Source organism: Leucoraja erinacea, chromosome 1 (assembly GCF_028641065.1).
Source record: "Leucoraja erinacea ecotype New England chromosome 1, Leri_hhj_1, whole genome shotgun sequence".
Lineage (NCBI taxonomy): Eukaryota > Metazoa > Chordata > Chondrichthyes > Rajiformes > Rajidae > Leucoraja > Leucoraja erinaceus.
This window is the reverse complement of record NC_073377.1, coordinates 42977838-42998247: the sequence shown is the minus strand read 5'-3', so window position 1 is coordinate 42998247 and position 20410 is coordinate 42977838. Positions and strand designations below refer to the sequence as shown.

At 39.0% G+C, this 20410-nt stretch overlaps 1 protein-coding gene across 4 annotated transcripts in view; it reads right to left on the bottom strand.

Moving 5' to 3' along the window:
• LOC129696097 (protein unc-13 homolog B-like) overlaps positions 1-20410 on the bottom strand; it is a 411098-nt gene that overhangs the window by 94308 nt on the left and 296380 nt on the right. For all 4 annotated transcript variants that reach the window (XM_055633576.1, XM_055633551.1, XM_055633558.1 and 1 more), the window contains 7 exons: positions 18524-18687; positions 14227-14377; positions 13101-13169; positions 10489-10578; positions 7348-7482; positions 5443-5576; positions 2919-3004 (listed from right to left, as the gene is read on the bottom strand). In XM_055633576.1, the coding sequence (XP_055489551.1) occupies positions 2919-3004; positions 5443-5576; positions 7348-7482; positions 10489-10578; positions 13101-13169; positions 14227-14377; positions 18524-18687 (829 nt within the window). The remainder of the gene's footprint in view (positions 1-2918; positions 3005-5442; positions 5577-7347; positions 7483-10488; positions 10579-13100; positions 13170-14226; positions 14378-18523; positions 18688-20410) is intronic.

Below are 20410 nucleotides of genomic sequence, written 5' to 3'. Positions count from 1 at the left end.
CCTTCAGTTTTCTCTTCAGCATATAAAAGGCATGCTCAATTGTGTTCAAATTGGGCGATTGACTTAACCACTCAAGAATTAACAATTTTTTAGCTTTGAAAAACTCCTTTGTTGCTTTAGCAGTATGTTTGGGATCATTGTCTCGATGTAGAATGAACTTCCGGCCAATTAATTTTGAGGCACTTGTTGGAACTTGAGCAGATAGGATGTGTCTATCCACCTCAGAATTCATTGCTACTACCATCAGCAATTGTACCTTGTACCTTCCGAAGAGTCCACCAGGGATTATACTGGAAGTTGGACAATTTTATACGGGACAATTTTTACATTTTTATCAAGCCAATTAATCTACAAACCTGTACGTCTTCGGAATGTGGGAGGAAACCAAATATCTTGGAGAAAACCCATGCAGGTCACAGGGAGAACATACAAACTCCATACAGACAGTGCCCGTAGTCGCGATCGAACCCGGGTCTCCGGCGCTGCATTTTGTTGTAATGCCGCAGAGCCATCGTGACATTGTATCATCAATGAAGATAAGTGAGCCAGTATCTTCAGCAGCCATACATGCCCAGGCCCTAACATCCCCACCACCGGGTTTCACAGATGGGGTGCTATGCTTTGGATCTTGGGCAGTTCCTTCTCTCCTCCATACTTTGCTCTTGCCATCACTCTGTTATGAGTTAATCTTCATCTCATCTGTCCACAAGACCTTTTTTGAGAACTGTGGTTGCTCGTTTAAGTACTTCTGGCAGACTGTAACCTGGCCATCCTATTTTTGCGGCTAACCAGTAGTTTGCATCTTGCAGTGTAGCCTCTGTATTACTGTTCATGAAGTCTTCTGCGGACAGTGGTCAATGACAAATCCACAGCTGATTCCTGAAGAGTGTTTCGGATCTGTCGGACAAGTGTTTGGGGATTCTTTTTTATTATAGAGAGAATTATTTTGTCATCAGCTGTGGCCTGCCAGTCCCTTTGCGATTCGTAAGCTTACCAGTGCTCTCTTTCTTCTTAATAATGTTCCAAACAGTTGATTTTGGTAAGCCTAAGGTATCTCTAACAGTTTTATTCGTGTTTCTCCGTCTCATAATGGCTCCCTTGACTTTCATTGGCACAACTTTGATCCTCATGTTGATAACAGCAATAAATGTTTCCAAAGGTGATGGAAAGACTGGAGGAAAGACTCTTCTTCTTCTATGTAGTGTTTTTTGGCGGTTGGCAAACAACTTTCTTGGTGCATTACCACCACCAACTGGCATGGAGTGTGGATCAAACAACACCATTACATATACTAATAACCTATATCCTGCCAAACAAATTGGTTATCCTAAGAAAAAGCAACAGGATTTGATTGCACTTATATGAACTCCCTTGCAAAATATCTACCAAATCAAATTGTACTCTTTCTTTTCTGAACTGCTCACTCATCTGTCCTCTCTCCTCCTCATACCTCTCATAATGTACAATGACATGCTCTATTGTCTCTTCTTGCCCACAGTATTCACATCTGCCTGTATTATGCTTGCCTATTATAAAAAGTGTACTGTTCAGACCAGTGTGTCCAAATCTAATTCTTGAAATTACTGTCTCCTCTTTTCTGTTTTTTCCTGCACATCTCATTTCTCCCACTTTCCTCTGGACTCTGTAGAACCACCGTCCTTTCCACTCTTCCTCCCATTGCTTTTGCCATCTTCCCTTCAGTCTTTGCTTAATAATGTCTTTAATTTCAGTTTTACCTATGTTAATACTTAAGTCCATCTTACTTCTTTTTGTTACCTCTTTTGCTACCTTATCTGCCATTTTGTTTCCTCTAATGCCAATGTGTGCTGGTACCCATAAAAATATGACTGTAAGCCCCATCATTTGAATTCTGAATAGTGTTTGTTGTATTTCAATCAAAATGTCTGGTCTACTGTCTGAATGGCTGTGCTGTAAACTCTTTATTGCTAAACTTGAATCTGAACAAATAACTGTCCTTAGAGGCCTAGTATCCTCGACCCACTGTACCGCTAACAATATTGCAATCATTTCACCTGTGTATACTGAGACCTCATTATTGATCCTCTTCCCTACTTTGATGTGAAATTCTGGTACAATAAATGCTACTCCTACTTTATCTACTGAATCTTTTGATGCATCTGTATAAATTTGGACAAAACTGCAGTATCTGTCAATGTATTCCTGTATGATGACTGAATTATACATATGTTGTTTATCCTTGTTTTCCTGTTCTAATATTGTAAAGTCTACTGTTGCATCTGGAAGTATCCAAGGTGGAATTGAGGGTAATGGAACCGTTGGAACCACATTTAATTGTGCTATGCTGATTTGTAATGCTCTCTGGGTCACTGTCCATCCACAACTTTTTGTTTCCCTTCTCTCCTTTTCCCAGCATGGTTTGACAGTAACTTGTGCTGGGTGTTCTTGACTGTGGCCCTGTAGGTTAATCCAGTAATTCAATGAAAGCTGTATCCTTCTCATCTCTACTGGAGGAAAGACTAGGTGCTGAGAGCTCTCTTATACCTGCATTAAGGAGGCAATTAAACACACCTCAACAATTACAAACACCTGTGAAGCCATGTGTCCCAAACATTATGGTGCCCTGAAATGGGGGGACTATGTATAAACACAGCTGCAATTTCTACATGGTGAAACCAAAATGTATAAAAATACCCTTTAATAAAAACTGACAATGTGCACTTTCACCACATGTGATTTTTTTCTATTACAAATCTCAAATTGTGGAGTACAGAGGCAAATAAATAAATGATGGGTCTTTGTTCCAGACATTATGTAGGGCACTGAATATAATTATCTCACAGTCTGTCTAATAAAAGTTGCACCTTTTATAGTTAGGGACATTTGAAAAGTAGTTAAATTGTATCTTTGTTCCAAATATTTTTGAGCTTAACACATACCTTCCATGGCATATTTCATATCCTGTGCAAATAAGTTCCACATTACTTCGGCACTTATCTTGCCTACATTAAGCTCTTGAGGAAATCTGAAATTAAAGAGAATTACTGCCAAAGTCGGTCATGTACGTATAACAGATATGCAGCAAAAATATTCAGCATATGTGGCAAATATACTTCATGAGCTTGATTCAGAAAAGTTGCTACAATTATAACAATTAGCACTTCACTCATTGACCAATATAATTTGGTAAAACAAACCATCTATTCCCATCCTTACAAGCATCAAAAATAAGGAAAATAAATCAGATAGTGAATGAAAGCCAATATACTTTCAATTTTCACCACTGCAGGCTACCTCAAACCCAATCTTGCAAAGTATTGGCTTCTCAAAGAAATGTGTTCGCCAACCATGAAAACACAATACATGCATAATTCCCTGGGTATTAGGAGAAGATTGCATATAAACTTCTTCATCCCTTTCAAATTGCTTCCTATTCACACAATCATAAGTTTTCACCCCAAACTCTCAAATCCCCTAATGTACTTTACCTTCCTCTACTCATCTCACCAACCCCCTGCAATGAATTTCTTCATGACACACAACTCCCAAACTCCATTGTTAACGCAATAATTCCCTGCTCTGTTCATGTTCATGTTCCTGCTTAATGATACCGCTCTAATCTATGATCTTGTGGCCTACCCAACAGTGTTTCTGCCATAGACTCCTCATTGATGGCCTTGACCTTTCGAGGAACCCTATGAATACTTTCTGAAACCAATTATTGCTCTCTCTCTCTCTCTCTCTCTCTCTCCCTTCTCTCCCCTCTCTCTCCCTCCTTCACAAATGTGGGCCAGTGCCTGAAACCCAGTCAGCTTATTGATCTGCGTGCGGGGCCTCAAAACTGAAGCACAATACTGATGTGGTTCCTCCATAAAATTTGTTAGACACAGTGGGTTTATTACTGAAATCCACCTCGACAGTCCAGCCTCCCAATTAACACAGTGAAGAGTTTTTCCAAAGTTTAATTTTGAAGTTAATATTCTTTAATATCAGTTTTGTAACAAGAATAAGCCAGTTGATACCTATGTCACACTTTCACTGCCAAACATTTAAAATGTTAATATCACTTCTCCTTCTTAATCAGAGCATTTTCAACAAAAGAAACACTATAAGAATCCAACAGGTCAAAGATCTGTGGACACAACTGTAGAAGTAGGGTCTCAACACGAAATGTCAACACACATCTTTTGCCTCCACAAGTGCTGTTTGATGCACTGAATTCGTACATTATTTTGTTTTTCTTTCCATATTCTAGCATGTTCAGTCTCTTTTATGTTCATTATGACTCTTAATCCAGACCCTTCACTTATCAATTATTTAGCTTTCTCACATTCATTGTTTCAATAGCTACAATATGTTATAGTATAATAACACATCAGTTATATTAATGGGTGAATAATCCAGTATCCTAATGTGTGGAATCATGAGTACCATGCTAGCTAAGAAATATAAGTTTAAATTGAGCAAACAAATCATAAGTAAAAATATTATTTAATTAAAGGCAACCATAATACTCCCACCTGATTACAAAACTTAACTATTTATTAATCATCCTTCAAGAAATAAATCTGTAGTCCTCACCATTCAGTGAGTAGGTCAAGAGTAATTTGATGGCTGATTGACAATAGTCCTGACAGCAACACATACAATGACTGGATAACGCTATAAAAAACAAAAAATATATATCCTAATTGACTGCAAACCAATACTATGTATTTTTTTTTTTCTTTTTAGCTCTGGATGCACTGATGATTTACAATGAGACAACTGCCTCACAGTTACATCAAAAGGCCATTTCTAAAAATATCCCAACATTAGCTTAAGAAGAGCAATAGGGGTGAATTAGAAAGGAAATTATACTTGAGCCTTACATCAGTGGTAGGAAAATTATTGGAGAAGATTCTGAAGGATGGGACTATTCACAATTGGAAAAGCATATACCGACTAGAGAATGGGTTAATTAGGGATAGTTAGCATGGCTCAGAGCATGGGAAGTCATGTCTTACAAACTTGAGACGATGGAGCATAGTGGCTGGAAATGGGTAAATAGTGGTGTTCTGGGACTGAGACTTCTGTTGTAATATATTACTTTGGGCAAAAAAGTAGGTGGACTGATTAGTAAGTTTTAGTGGAAGTAGACACAATAGCAATGCTTAACTAGCATTTAGACCAACACATGAACAGGTAGGGAATGTGCAGATAAATTAGCATCATGTTCAAATCAGGCATGTGGGACAAAGGGCCTGTTCCTGTGCCGTTGTATATTCACTGTACCTTCAATCAGAATTACTTCAATCTCTGACACTAGGCAATGTTGCAGTATTCATACACAGTCAATAAGGACCTCCAGGTTTCTTTCATTTTCCGTACAATGCTCAATCTGTAGATAATACCTTATCATGCCAGTTTATGAAACAGAATTGCTTTTATTGTATTGTACATTATTAAAGTGGCTTTGCTTACTGATTAAGTACTGGAGTGTATGAATTCTTATCCTCTTCAATAATGGAGACTATAAGAGTGATGAGCTTCGGCCAGAAATCCAAATTTTTAATACTGGGTCCCTGCTCCTCAGGAGGTAGCTCTTGCTTTTTGTTCTGTGAAAGAGGTGTAAACAACACTTAAAGCATTGAATATCTGTTAAAAATTGTGTTTTATATGATGCCATAGAAATGTTTAACTGAAACCTGCCAACTAGTGCACCAGAATACAAAAACAAAATGCTATCTATTTATTGCATTTACCTCTCTTCTCTCCTGTAATTCTGCAGTCATTCCCTATATAAATGGCCAATCTTCAAAAGCTAAGATAATACAGTATTAATGGTTTATACCACAGGTGAACACACTGTGACCATTTCTGTAGTGATTTATGTTGTTCTATTACAAAGGACATAAACACTGGATTGAATACAAATATATTGGGAACAATCTTTACAGATTTTTTTAAAACCATTCTGAACTAATTGCAATTTGCAGAGAAAGCTTGATCAACTTAAAACATACTATAAAATGTACCTCTACAGTGTAAAAACTGAAAGTTATTATTCAATGCATCACCAATCTAATATTGTCAAGGGAATTAAAAACATCAAATCAAAATTACACTGCATCATTATTCCTTTCCATTTGCTGAGAATAATGATGTGGACAGTTTGGTTAGATCAAAATTGAACAAAGTGCAGAGTTACATGTTTAACTTGCAAGGAAAGATTTATAGGCTTCTGATTGTTTCTCAGTGAAGCACTTTGGGATGTTTAATGGATTAAAGTTGCTACAGATAAAAAGAGTTGATATAATTACAATTAGAGTTAAATTAAAGTAGTATATTAATGAAGTATTCAAAAAGGTCAATTCAGCATATGGAAATCAGCAATTGATGTTTAAATGGCTTTTCAATGAAAAGTTTTAAATTTATTGGGTATATTCTGTAATTAAGTCAGTGTGATCTTCTCTTAGGCAGGAAATGCGCATTCAGCCAGTAAATCATTTTATTTCCTGCTATATCTAACAAGCTATCGTGAGGGACCCGGCTGCTAACATATTCTTCACTGATTAATTTGGGTCCCTGGTACCTCAGCCATGTGCTTTGCCATCTGCTTTGCTAACTGAAGCAAAGACTTTCATCACTTGCTTAGGAATCTCTATTTTTTAAGTTTCCCAACTTGCCTTCACAGTTACAACGTGTAGCAACACATTTTCCACAGTGGGAGAGTCACAATCAAGGACACATAGCTACCAAATAAGGAACAGGTTAGTTAAAACTGAGGTGCAAAGAAATGTCTTCTCTCAGAGGTTTAGGTTTAGGGTTATTATTGTCACGTAAAGAGATACAGTGAACAACTTTGTTTTGTGTGCTACCCAATCAGATCAGATATAAGGTACATAAAAAGGATCAACTCAAACACAAGAACAATAGATAAAGCAAAGAGGAAGATACAGCATAAGAGTGCAGAATATAGTCCTCAGCATTGTAGCGCATCAGTTTCAGCGTCATCAACATCAGTTTGATGTTGTAGACGTCCAACATCACAATGGGAAGAGGTGAATCAGACAATACCCTAGCTTATGGAAGGTTCACTCAAGAGCGTGATAACAGAGGGGAAAAGGCCTGTTCCCGAGTTTGGTGGTGTGCACTGAATGAATCTCTAGAAATGTCGGCCTCCAAGGATGATGGAGGCCAGATCATTAGATTTATTTAAAGAAAAGAGAAGATTTAAAGAGAAGTTGAGGCCAGCATAGGTTAGCCATGATTATTTTTGAATGACAGAATTGATGGGCCTGGTGGCCTATTCCTGTTCCTATTTTCTTGTGTTCTTGTACTTTCAATAAGATATGGGGAGATTAAAGCTAATAGCTTATCACTTACTGGATCAGTCTGATATTCGCGACTATACAATTCATGACAGTTGTTGAAAATGTATTCATAAGTTGAATTGAGGCAGGCTTTTACACAGTCCTTCACCACTTGACCAGCTCGAGGTGGGCTCTGCAATTCTTGCACCTAAACAAAAATAATTACAGATGTTTAACTTTTGTTGTCAATAAAAAACTCCTGCTCCCACCATCTACAAAGCCACCAATCCTAATGCGTTATCAGTTGTAAATGAACAAAATACTATCCTGCAGCTCTCCAAGTGCAGAACATATCCAGGCCGGGGCAGAAATAAAAAGTCTTAATTAAACACACTTGTGCATCTTAGCACTGTAATTCTTCGAATACTTTGTGTAATTATGTAAAACCCATATTGGAATGAGGAACAATAGATAAAAAGATGATCATGATCTGGCAACAAAACAGGAGATGGAGGAGGGAGGAGAAAAATATGTGTTTAGTGACACAACACCCACACCACAGACACAGGCAATAAGTATATACAAAATGGAAGGTTTAGTACCCTGCGTGACTACCTAGTATTCAATATAATTATGGGTGATCTTTTGCCTGGACCTTGAGTCTGAAATAAAGTATTATTATTATTATTATTATTATTATTACTACCTCCGAATTACTTTCCTGAACTAATTTTGCCTCCCTTGATTCTCTTAATATCTAAATATTTATCAAACATTATTTTCTATATACTTAGCAAATACGCCTTCACCACCCTCCTTTCTGAACTTAAGGTGCAATGTCTGATTTTTAAACAGTGACTCCTGGTCTGAATTTAGTTCAGTTTAGTGTGAGTGTAGAGATACAGCATGAAAACACGTCTTTTGGCCCGTTCCTGTTCGCGGAGCTTGGAATCAGCCGCGGGACTGACTTACCATCACCTGGCGGGGTCACAACATCCGAAGCCTGGATCGCCTCGGCGCAGAGGGAGAATAAGGAGGGAAGAGACAAAGACTTTGAGATTTTTACCTTCCATCACAGTGAGGAGGTTCCTGGTGAACTCACTGTGGTGGATGTTAATTTGTGTTTATTGTGTAATTTTGTCATTTTTATTATATGTATGACTGCAAGGCAACGAAATTTCGTTCAGACTGAAAGGTCTGAATGATAATAAAGGCTACTTTGACTTTGACTTTGACTTATGGAGTCCATGCTGACCATTGATCACTTGTTCTATGTTATCCTACTTTCTCATCCACTGCCTACAGACTAGGGGAAATTTAAAGAGGCCAAATAATGTACAAACGCACACTTCTTGTGGGGCAAAACCTGAGCACCGGGAGGAAACCATCACGGCCAGAGGGTGAACTGTACAAAGGCACCTGTCTCTAGCACTGTGCAGCAGCAGTTCTACCAGCTGCACCACTGTGCAACCCATTTTCCCACAACAGGAAACATTCTCTCCCCATTCACCCTGTCAAGAGATCACAAGATCTTATAAGCTTTAATCAAGTTTCCTCTCAATGAAACCCTGATCAGGACTCTGACCAGCTGCCTTCTCTTTCCACCACCCCCATCTCATTCTCCCAGTTGACCTCATCTGGATATAGTACATTTTCCTTTGCAAACTCCATTGTGGAAGAAGGAAACATATAGAAGGAAAAAATGTTATGCCAATTCAGCAACAGGCCTCTGATGGAATGTCACGATTGTTAGTCCATCTTGTTATCATCCTGAATAAAATGACGTGGGTTGAAAGGATATTGCTCAGTGCAAGTCACACAAGGGGAAAAAAGTGATGAGGCAAGTAGGATGATAAAAGTGTGAGATAAGGAAAAGAGTGGAGGAGGGAAGAGGGAGGGGGGGGGGGGGGGGGGGGAAAGGGGGGAGAGATTGATAGGAGAAAAGAGAGTGGTTGGAGAAAAGAGAGTGTGAATGGGAAGAAGAAATAATGGTGGGGGAAAGAGAGAGAGAGTGGTGGGGGAAAAGAGAGAATGGACAGGGAAATTAGGGTAGAGGGGAAATGGGGGCAGGGGAAATGGGAGCAGAGGAGGAAATGGGGGCAGAGTGGGAAGTGGGACAGAGGGGGAAATGGCAATCAAAGGGGAAAGATGAGAGGAGAAGGGGAAGAGGTGATTAGAGGAGGTAAAGTGGTGAAGAGGATAGAAGAGTGAATGGAAAGTGAATGTAGAGGAGTGAGGAGGTAAAATGGAGTGAAGAGGAGAGAAGAGTAAAGAGGAGTGAGGTAGAAAAGAGACCATGAGGAAAAAGAGAGTGAAAGGGGTAAGATGGAAGCAGAAGTAAAGGCTAAATATGTGGAAACCAGAAGCAAAACCGAGGGGCAAAGGAGAAAAATTATATATAAAATGTGCAGGCATAGAATGGAAAACAGCAGTATAGACTGATGAAGGGATCACTGTTGTGACAAGTTAGTAATCAACAATTAAAATTACTGTATCATCTCAAGCTTCTTCTGTAAGTGTAGTGCAGTGCACCTTTTAAACTCAGTTATCTAATTAATATCCTTGGAAGTCTTTCTCTAGAGTATGAGCTCACTTTGGGATGAACGGCCACTGATGACAAAAGTCATGAAAATGAGAATGCGAAGCAAAACAATAACATGTTCAGCTAGCAGCTGGGAGCAAGGTGGGAGAATGGGTTGGGACCAACAACACCTTGGAGTAGTGCTGGCTCACAGACGTCAGAGCTGACACCACACTCGGCAAATAGCCAAAAACATAAGGAGCCAAGTTTGCATTTAACTACAGGCACCATAGATGGGAAGAAAGTCACAACGAGCTGTAGATTTAAGATCAATCCTGGACCTCCAAGGAAGAATTGTGATAGTTGGAAACACAGTTAAGCATGTGGCCAGGTCACACATAACAGAAGCTCAACAGCAGTGAATTTGGGGGAGAAATAAAAGCCACAACAAAAAAAGTAACCCTTGTTAATATTTGCATTTCCGATCCAGTTTTGGTTTGTGAGAGGCAAATTGATAGGTGACAAAAACTGCAGAGATGTAATCTTAAATGGAGGCAAAATAAAATGAGATATTATGAAAATCACATGGAATTTTAATCTTAATTTCCTTATTTCTATATTTGAAATGGCCGGAATTTGCTCATTGTTTAAATGTCGCAATAGAGCAGAAAATAAAGGCAGTAGAAAATTTACCTTCATTCTGAAGAAGGTTATACTAGTCAGCAGATCAACTGTAGATTTCAGATCTTGCAACCGTTCAGGACTACTTGCGGGGAAATTGTTCTGGCAAATAAAAAAAACAAACAGATTTTTTAAATTGCCATTTATCATCAGACGAAACATGAATTTAAAATCTTTTTTTAATGGACTGTTAAATTTGTAAATCATTTCTCACATCATTGAATATTTTAGCAGACAGGCCAACTGCCAACTCATTCCACCACTCATCAACCCACAACAAGATTTTATCTTCTGTAAGCATTACTTGTACAGACACAGAATGTCAATATTAAGGATTCTCTGGTATTAAATACAGAATAGAATAAACATCCTCATCATTCCTCAATGAGGAGTTTGAGATGATAGTGGTCTGACACAAAATATTTAAACCTGATGGCTACGAATTAACTTCCTTCTTAAATTTTATACCTATAACTGAAAACCTATAATCATAGAAAATTACAGCAAAGGAACAGACCCTTCAGCCCACGAGTTTGTGCTGAACATGATATCAAGACAAATTAACTACTACAATAATATATATTTGCGCTGAATTCAGGTGACCAGATGAATGCTGGTTCTTGGCCCATTTCTTTCTCGCCTGCCCTTCATCCCACTGTTTCCCCATATTGCTTGGAGAAAGTTGGCAGCAGACTTTGGTAATGATAGTAATGACTGCAAAGGTTAATTTCAGCCACAACAGCTTATCATTTTCACTGGGGTAGCTCATGTGTCCCTTTAAGTCACCAGCCGTTTCTTTAGATGTTGCTATATATTGCAACACCAGCAGGTGCCAAGGGGAGGGGTGAGGATCGGAGATCCAGTTCAAGAGACTGAAATCTTTTACTGATCATTTTCAGTGTATTCATGTAGCTAGTTTAAGAAATATATGACAAAAACTTAGAATGGTGCTGACAATGTATTAGAGTATTTAACATTTATTAATAAATGCTTTTGTACAATATTCGATAGGAAAAGGAAGGCAAATGCAATGTTAGCATTTATTTAGAGAGAACTAGAGTGAAAAAGTAGGGATGTAAAGGGCTTGTCCCACTTGGGTGTAATTTGCGTGTCATGCAGGTGGCGCGCAAAGATCTTGTGAATCCCAAAATCATGGGGCGCCACGCGCGACCGCGCGTCACTGCCTACGTCACCACGCTTCAGCACGCGTCTTGCGACGTGATGCGTAAATGATGTTGCGTAAATTACGTGAAAATGACACTCAAGTGGGACAGGCCCTTAATGCTGTGGCTTTATAAGGCACTGATCAGACCGCATTTGAGGTATGTGAGCAGTTTTGGCCCTCTTATCTGATGAAGCGTGTGCTGACATTGGAGAGGGTCTAGAGCAGGTTTATGAGAATGATCCCAGGGATGATTGGGTTAACATATGATCAGCGTTTGATGGCACTGGGTCTGTATGCACTGGGGTTGAGGAGGATGATGGAGACCGCATTGAAACTTCTGAATCATAAAAGGCCTAGATAGAATGGATGCGGAGAGAATGTTTCTGCTCGTGAAAGAGTCTAGGACCAGAAGTCATAAAGGATGCATCTTTAGAAAATGAGGAGGAATTTCTTTAGTCAGAGGGTGGTGAATCTGTGGAAATCATTGCCACAGACAGCTGTGGAGTAAAGTCATTGGGTATTTTTAAGGTGGAGATTGACAGATTCTTGATTATTAAGGGTGTCAAGGGTTATGAGGAGAAGGCAGGAGAATATGGTTGAGAAGGAAAGATAGATCAGCCATGAATTAATGGTGGAGTAGACTCGATGGGCCAAATAGCCGTTCTGTTCCTATGACATAAACTGAAATTCAAAAGAACAAAATTTCTAACCATCAAAAGAAATTTTCACCAATTTGTAATCTCTCTCAAATATTTAATGAAACTAGTTTTCCTTTCCGTAACACAGGAAAATACTAATAGTCTGGTATTTGATTCTTCAGAAATAAAGAATGATGGTTTGGCAAGCAGCTCGCCCGGTTTTGTTCCCTTTATCCCCTTTAAACTCACTGAAGTTCAGTTTCTAGTGCTCAGCTTTAAAACACGAATTTAAATAATTCCACTTAAATTAAAATAATTAGATAGTGTTTCCTAGCATTCTAAAATTAAACAGGTTCCGTTTCCCATGCTCCTTAAAAGGTAACTGTGGGAATGGTTCCAATACTCTCCGTTTACACCAACAAAATATTGGCATTTAAATCACCTCCTGTCAACTCATGTGATCAACTGCAAGGAAATAACAGTATGATAAAAAAATAAACTTCCTGAATGAAACATTTAGGCTCCGATTGTTTTGGGTGCACATAATGTCGGGTATGTATTGAGGCACTGCCAGTTGATCAACAAAGAGTTGGAAAGGTCCTATGCCATAACAGTGATAACAAAAGCAGTGTGAAAATATAAGATGAACTATTATGGAATCTTAACTCAACTTATTTATCTTTCAATAGGACATAGGAAATGATGGTGAAAATTAGAAAACAATGACACATGCTTGTTGAGGCTTTGGCCCAATCTACAGTTACAGTCATGAAAAAGCCATGAAATCATTTAGAAAAAATATTTTACAGTTGTACACTTACCCTATACATGGAAAGATCAATGCGAAGTGAATTGTGCAGTTGATCAAGCAGTTTCACAAACCTCTCTTTCTAATTTATTAAAAGAAAATAGAAAAAAAATTAGAATTTCAAAGTAAAGCATTGCTGGCAAAAACCATTGGCATAATCTTGACAGACATCAAGAATATTCTTGTTACTAATCAGTATGTGGTAGTACCATTATTATTATTTTTCTTTTAATCACAGCACAGTGTGTGAATGCTTTCTTTGAATTGGTTTCACATCTAATTTGAGCAATGACAGCATTCCAGACCTTCTAAGCAACAGACCATTAAGATTGCTAAATGTCAAATAATGAATCAACAGCATATTGTGAAATATACTATTGTATGTAACGTAATGCACTAAGCATAGAACAGGTCCTTCAGTTCACAATGTCTGTGCTGAACATGCTACCAAGGTCAACTAATCTTATCTCATATGTGATCCTTATTGTTCAATTTTTTGCATATTCATGTGCGTTTCGAAAAGCTTCTTAAATACCACTATCATACCGACCTCCACCATCACCCGTGACAGCCCATTCCAGTCCACCGCCACCCTCTGTGTAAAAAACTTGTCCCGCACAGGTCCTTTAAAATTTGCCCCTTTCTCCTTAAAGCTACGCACGCTAATCTTTCATATTACCACCTGGGGAAAAGGTTCTGTCCAGCCTTTCTATGTCTCTCATAACTTTATAAACTTTTAACAGGAAGGAAAATAAGTTATGTGTCAAAAGTAGTGACGATATCAATTTATGCAATTATATTATTCTGAAGGTTATAACAATGAAAATACACAAACATAAATACTTAATTAATACATCAACAGCAAACAAGAAAACATAAATGGCACATTGTCGCTGGAGTTCAACAGAGAACGTTCTTAAGTGACTGTGACAGAGAAGCTCTGTGCAAAGCAGGAGAGAAATACATAGCTGGGCAAGCTGTATGGCTCTCATTGACCATTCGAGAAGCATCCTGAATATGACCACCTAGCTCCATGGAAAATTAAACTTGGGGAGAGAGAGCATAATTGCAAGTAAAATAATATATGAAACTGCACAACATAACACCAATATTTAAGACAAATTTAGGTATGAACATACCCCAAAGTTTGAAGCAGCGAAGCGATCAGAGGCAGATACATTGGTAGAGGCAGTAGTATGTGCATAGTATGCATTGATATTAGCTAACAAGGTGCTCATTACGGCTGGCACTCCTGGACACATGTATTTAGAAGATAAACAAGCAAAATGCCTGGAACAGCAAAAGCTTACAGTTAGATATTAGATACAAATTAAAATCACATACATTTAAGAGTAGAAAAGAGTAGATTTTGCTCCATTTTTCAAGTAGCAATTAGATCTAATTTTGCAAAATCCAAGGTAAAAAAAAAATCCCAAATGCAAACTTTTATGTAAAACAAATATTAAAAATAACAATAGACCCACTTCCACAGGCCTTAATTCTAATGGAAGATATCCATGTAATGACATTTTTACCCTCAAAAGATATGCTTATTCAAGATTACCAGCATATAGTGTTTCCTATATTACTGTTTACTTTGACATTTGTTCTTTTCTTGGTACTACAGTTTAAAGAATTCACCTTGCGGTTCTTTTAATTTTTTAATTCAGTGAAGGAATATGGGCTTAGCAGGGTGAGCCTGTATTTCATAGTCCATGACTAATTAACCCTGAAAAGGTGTTGGTGAGCTGCCATCATGAACACTGCAGTCCTAGAGGTAAAGGTACATCCACAATACTTCTCGGGAGGGAATTCCTGGATTTTGACGGAGTGGGGTGAAGGGACAATGATATATTTCCAAGTCAGGATGGCGTATGGCTTTAAGGGCAACTTCCAGCTGGTGATGTTCCCATGTTTTAGTTGCCCTTGTCCTTCCAGCTGGTAGAGGCATGGATTACAGGTTAAAGATACTGACTAATATATTTGGTGAGACAATAGATAATAGGTGCAGGAGTAGGCCACTCGGCCCTTCGAGCCAGCACCGCCATTCAATGTGATCATGGCTGATCATCCCCAATCAGTATCCCATTCCTGCCTTCTCCCCATATCCCCTGACTTCACTATCTTTAAGAGCCCTATCTAGCGGAGGTATAGACAATAGGTGCAGGAGTAGGCCAATCGGCCCTTCGAGCCAGCACTGCCATTTAATGTGATTATGGCTGATCATCCACAATGCAGTGTATCCTGTAGATGTACAAACTGTTGCCATTTTGCATTGGTGGCAAATGGGATGCCTATCAATCTGCTGCCATGCCCAGATGTGTGATGTCAAGCTTCTTGTGTGGTATGAACCTGCACCTATCCAGGCAAATAGAAAGTAACTTTTCTCACTCATAATTTTAACCTTGTAGATGGATGGTGGACAGGCTTTGGGGAGTTAGGAGGCTAGTCACTTGCTCCTTTATTCCTAACCTCTGACCTGCTCTTGTATTCACATTGCTTATATAGCTACTCAATATGTGGGCTTTTTTAGGTCAATGAAAAACTACACAAATACATTACATACATACATGGATACTACTGGAAATTATAACATTCAATTCAAAGGATTTGTTTATTTTTTTCATTTCAATTACGCCAAAATAATAAGGATGACTTTAACCTTACCAATCTTTTGAAAGTCAGCTGAAGAGGAGTTAAAATTGTCCCAAAAATGTACCTGTTGACATATTTAACCATTCTCACCACTTTCAATTCAAAAGCATTTGAGTTGGAGATGCAAGTTTTGGCCAAAGAGCGAAAAGGTTAAATGCTTTTAAATATATAAAAGATATATAATGGAATCCTGGATTAGGTTATAGCTTATATTTTGTATTAAGCAGGCCTTTTCCAGTGGATTGATAAGAGAGAGACAAGCCCGGGCTTGCCTCAGGTTGCAGTGTATTGAGACAATGACCGATGTCTTTGAAACGTGTCTACCAATTGGTGGGAGAGAAGCCCAGACTTGTCTCAGTGTGTATATTAAGACAATGACAATGAGCTTGTCTTGCCTTGAAAGTACTTGTTAAGGTACTTTGGATCTGTCTTCACTAAGGAAGATACAAAACAATCTCTCAGAAGTACTGGAGGACAAAGCATCTAAGGGGGTCGCGGAACTGAAATAAATTTTCATTCGGCAGGAAATAATATTGGGTAGGCAAATGGGACTGAAGGATGATAAAACCCCTGGACCTGATGGACTGCATCCCAGGGTCCTCAGGGAGGTGGCTCTAGAAATAGTGGACGCATTGGTGATCATTTTCCAATGTTCAATAGATTCAGGATCAGCTCCTGTGAATTGGAGGATAGCTAATGTTATCCCACTTTTCAAGAAAGGAGCGAGAGAGAAAACGGGGAATTACAGACCAGTTAGCCTGCCTTTGGTGGTGGGAAAGATGCTGAAGTCAATTATTAAAGAGGTAATAATGGGGCGTTTGGATAGCAGTAAAAGGATTAGTCCAAAGGAAAATCATGCTCGACTAATCTTCTGGAATTTTTTGAGGATGTGACAAGTAAAATGGATGAAGGGGAGCCAGTAGATGTAGTGTATCAAGACTTTCAGAAAGTCTTTGATAAGGTCCCGCACGGGAGACTGGTGAATAAAATTAGAGCACATGGTATTGTGGGTAGGGTGTTGACGTGGATAGAAAATTAGTTGGCAGACAGGAAGCAAAGAGTAAGAGTGAACGGGTCCTTTTCAGAATGGCAGGCAGTGGCGAGTGGAGTGCCGCAAGGCTCGGTGTTGGGGCCGCAACTGTTTACCATATATATTAATGATTTGGAAGAGGAATTAGGAGCAACACTAGCAAGTTTGCGGATGACACAAAGCTGGGTGGCAGTGTGAACTGTGAAGAGGATGTTAGGAGGTTGCAGGGTGAGCTGGACAGGTTGAGTGAGTGGGCAGATGCGTGGCAGATGCAATATAATATAGATAAATGTGAGGTTATCCACTTTGATGGCAAAAACAAGGGGGCAGATTATTATCTCAATGGGGTTACGTTAGGTAAGAGGGAAGTACAGCGAGACCTGGGTGTCCTTGTACACCGGTCACTGAAAGTTGGCGTGCAGGTACAGCAGGCAGTGAAGAAAGCTAATGGAATGTTGGCCTTCATAGCAAGAGGATTTCAGTACAGGAGTAGAGAGGTTCTTCTGCAGTTGTATAGGGCTCTGGTAAGACAACATCTGGAGTATTGCGTACAGTTTTGGTCTCCTAATTTGAGGAAGGACATCCTTGTGATTGAGGCAGTGCAGCGTGGGATCACGAGTTTGATCCCTGGGATGGCAGGACTGTCATATGAGGAAAGATTGAAAAGACTAAGCTTGTATTCACTGGAGTTTAGAAGGATGAGGGGGGTTCTTATAGAAACATATAAAATTCTAAAAGGACTGGACAAGCTAGATGCAGGAAAAATGTTCCCAATGTTGGGCATCCAGAAACAGGGGCCACAGTCTTAGAATAAAGGGGAGGCCATTTAAGACTGAGGTGAGAAAAAACATTTTCACCCAGAGTTGTGAATTTCTGGAATTCCCTGCCACAGAGGGCAGTGGAGGCCAAATCACTGGATGGATTTAAGAGAGTTAGAGCTCTAGGGGCTAGTGGAATCAAGGGATATTGGGAGAAGGCAGGCACGAGTTATTGATTGGGGACGATCAGCCATGATCGCAATGAATGGTGGTGAAATGCCTCCTCCTGCACCTATTTTCTAAGATGCCTTTGAAATGTGTCTGCTAATTGACAAGAGACAAGCTCAGACGCATCCTGTGGTAATGTGTATTGACTGCATCTCTGACCATGACTAACATCTTTGGAATGTGACTGACAAACACACAGTATAAAACATCATGCAATTCTTTGTTCATTGAAGTGATGGCATGGGGGAAGTCAAGTGTCTGTGTTGCTTACTTGAGTGGTGCATCCCCGTAACATCCGCAAGCAGATGATCAGTAAAGCTTGAGTTGGTCTAACTAACCTTTTTTGAGAGTTGTCAGTTTATTACGAAGTGAACCTTATCAAGAGTGGTTTTGCAGAAGAGGAATGATGACGTAAAACAACATCCAATTGTGTAATGAATAGTCCTAAGCAATAAACTTTTACATTTGTGACCAATGATAGCAAGTAAGCAGCAATATTCTAAAATCCAGGGTTAATCTACCTAACATTGTCAAATTCACACTGTTTGCCATCTGTCTCAGTTCCTACCCGCCTTAATCTCAGTTCTCAGACTATCATGTCCTTGAAAATCCATATGACAGTATGTGAATGTTAAATCACTAGTCTAATTTGAGCTGTGGGACATACTGCTGTATATTTCATTGTTTAATCATGAGTAGAAAAACGCAGGTTTTATTTCTCCTGTCAGTTGTTACAAGTTTCCAAAAAATATATTTTAAACTTACGTCATTGCCTGATAAATGGATTCTATTCCGTAACGCATTGCAAATTCATCCACTATTTCTTGTGCAGTTTCATCAAAGTAAACTTTCCACGCTTCATCTCCTTTAGCATCTGGTATTTTTACAACACCACTACTCTGCAGGTCTGTGAGACAATGGAAAAGGTTCTGCAAAAGAGAAATGATGACTGGTTTGGCATTAATCAACATTCAATTGTGTAATGAATAGTCCAAAGCAATAACCTTTTTACATTTGTAACAAATTGTTGATAGCAAGTCACTCCAACAGTCATGACACTGAGTGACTTTGAGAATTGTTGATAGCAAGTCACTCCAACAGTCATGACACTGAGTGACTTTGAGATCATTAGGTTGCATTATCTTACCACAAACAGTTGAAGTGGATCTCCAGGATATTCCCCTTTCATCATGTGGTACAAAAAAACAAACGACTCAGCAGTATGTAAAACAGTATGTAATTTAATCAGCTGTATTCTCTAATGCTGAGGCTTACTCTAATGGTGAGGCTTACTAAGTACCATTGGTAAATATGAGAACATATGAGAATTAGATCTGTAAGAAAGCTTTCAAAGAATTTATTATAGTTGAATCCAAATCCAACGCTTGACTGTTATCCTGAGAGTACCCAGTGATGGGTCTATTGTGACAATTCTTTCATATCTCCTGCAATATTCCAAAAGCAGCTCAGGGTGCATGTCATCTCAAATGCCAATGACAGAAAAAGTGCAATAACAGTGCAAGACCAATTGCAGGAAGTATCTGCCGTATAAATGTTTATCTGTATGTATTATATAGGAATAACTACCATATGAGTTTTTTTTTATTTCTTTTAAAGCTTTTAAATTATTTATTTTTTAATTAAGCCATGGGGTTCCAACACCCCCCTTAGAATCCTTTCCTTCCTTCTCAATTACCAACTCCATAGCCATCTTTTAACATGAATCTGTCAAAAACTGAATGATCCACAATGTATTGCCCACATACAACAAAAGTTAAATACAACAAAGTCAAAGACTCATAGAAAATAGAACAGCACAGCATAGGAATAAGCCCTTCAGCCCCCAATGTCTGTGCCGAACATGGTGCCAAGCCAAGCTCTTATCTGCCTGCATGTAATCCATGTCCCTTTATTCCCAGCATATTCATGTCTCTTAAATGCCACTATAATATGTTCCTCCACCACCCCAACTCTCACCAACCTCTATAGACGCACGGTAGAAAACAATTTATCGGGGATACATCACAACATGGTTTTGGAATATCCAAGTCCACAAGAAATTGCAGTGTGATGGACATAGTGCAGAGAATCACGCAAACCAACCATTGGCTCCATCTAACCTTCACATTGCCTCGGCAAGGTCGCAGCATAATCAACGACCAGTCTCATCCCGTTCACTCCCCCGTCTCCCATCAGGAAGAGGTTCAGAAGTTTGAAAACACACACCTCCAGATTCAGGGACAGTTTCTTCCCAGCTGTGAAAAGGCAACTGAACCATCCTCACTCCAGCTAGATTGTGGTCCTGACTTCCCCATTAACCTTATCCGAGACCTTTGAACTATCTTTAATTTGACTTTATCAGAAATATATAGTCTTTTATTGACTGCACAGCACACAACAATGATTAACAATTGCTAATCATATATAGTTTTTATCTGACTGACAACAAAAGCTTTATATTGTACCTCAGGACACGTGACAATCATAAACTACACTAAATTAAAAACATTTGCCCTCTTTTCCACCATCTACTTGTGTTGCCACTTTCAGGGAGTCATTAACTTGGACCTCTAGATTCTTCTGTTCTTCAGTGCTGTTAAAGGACTTGCCATTAACTGTATACTTTCCCTTTACATTTGACCTCCCACAGTG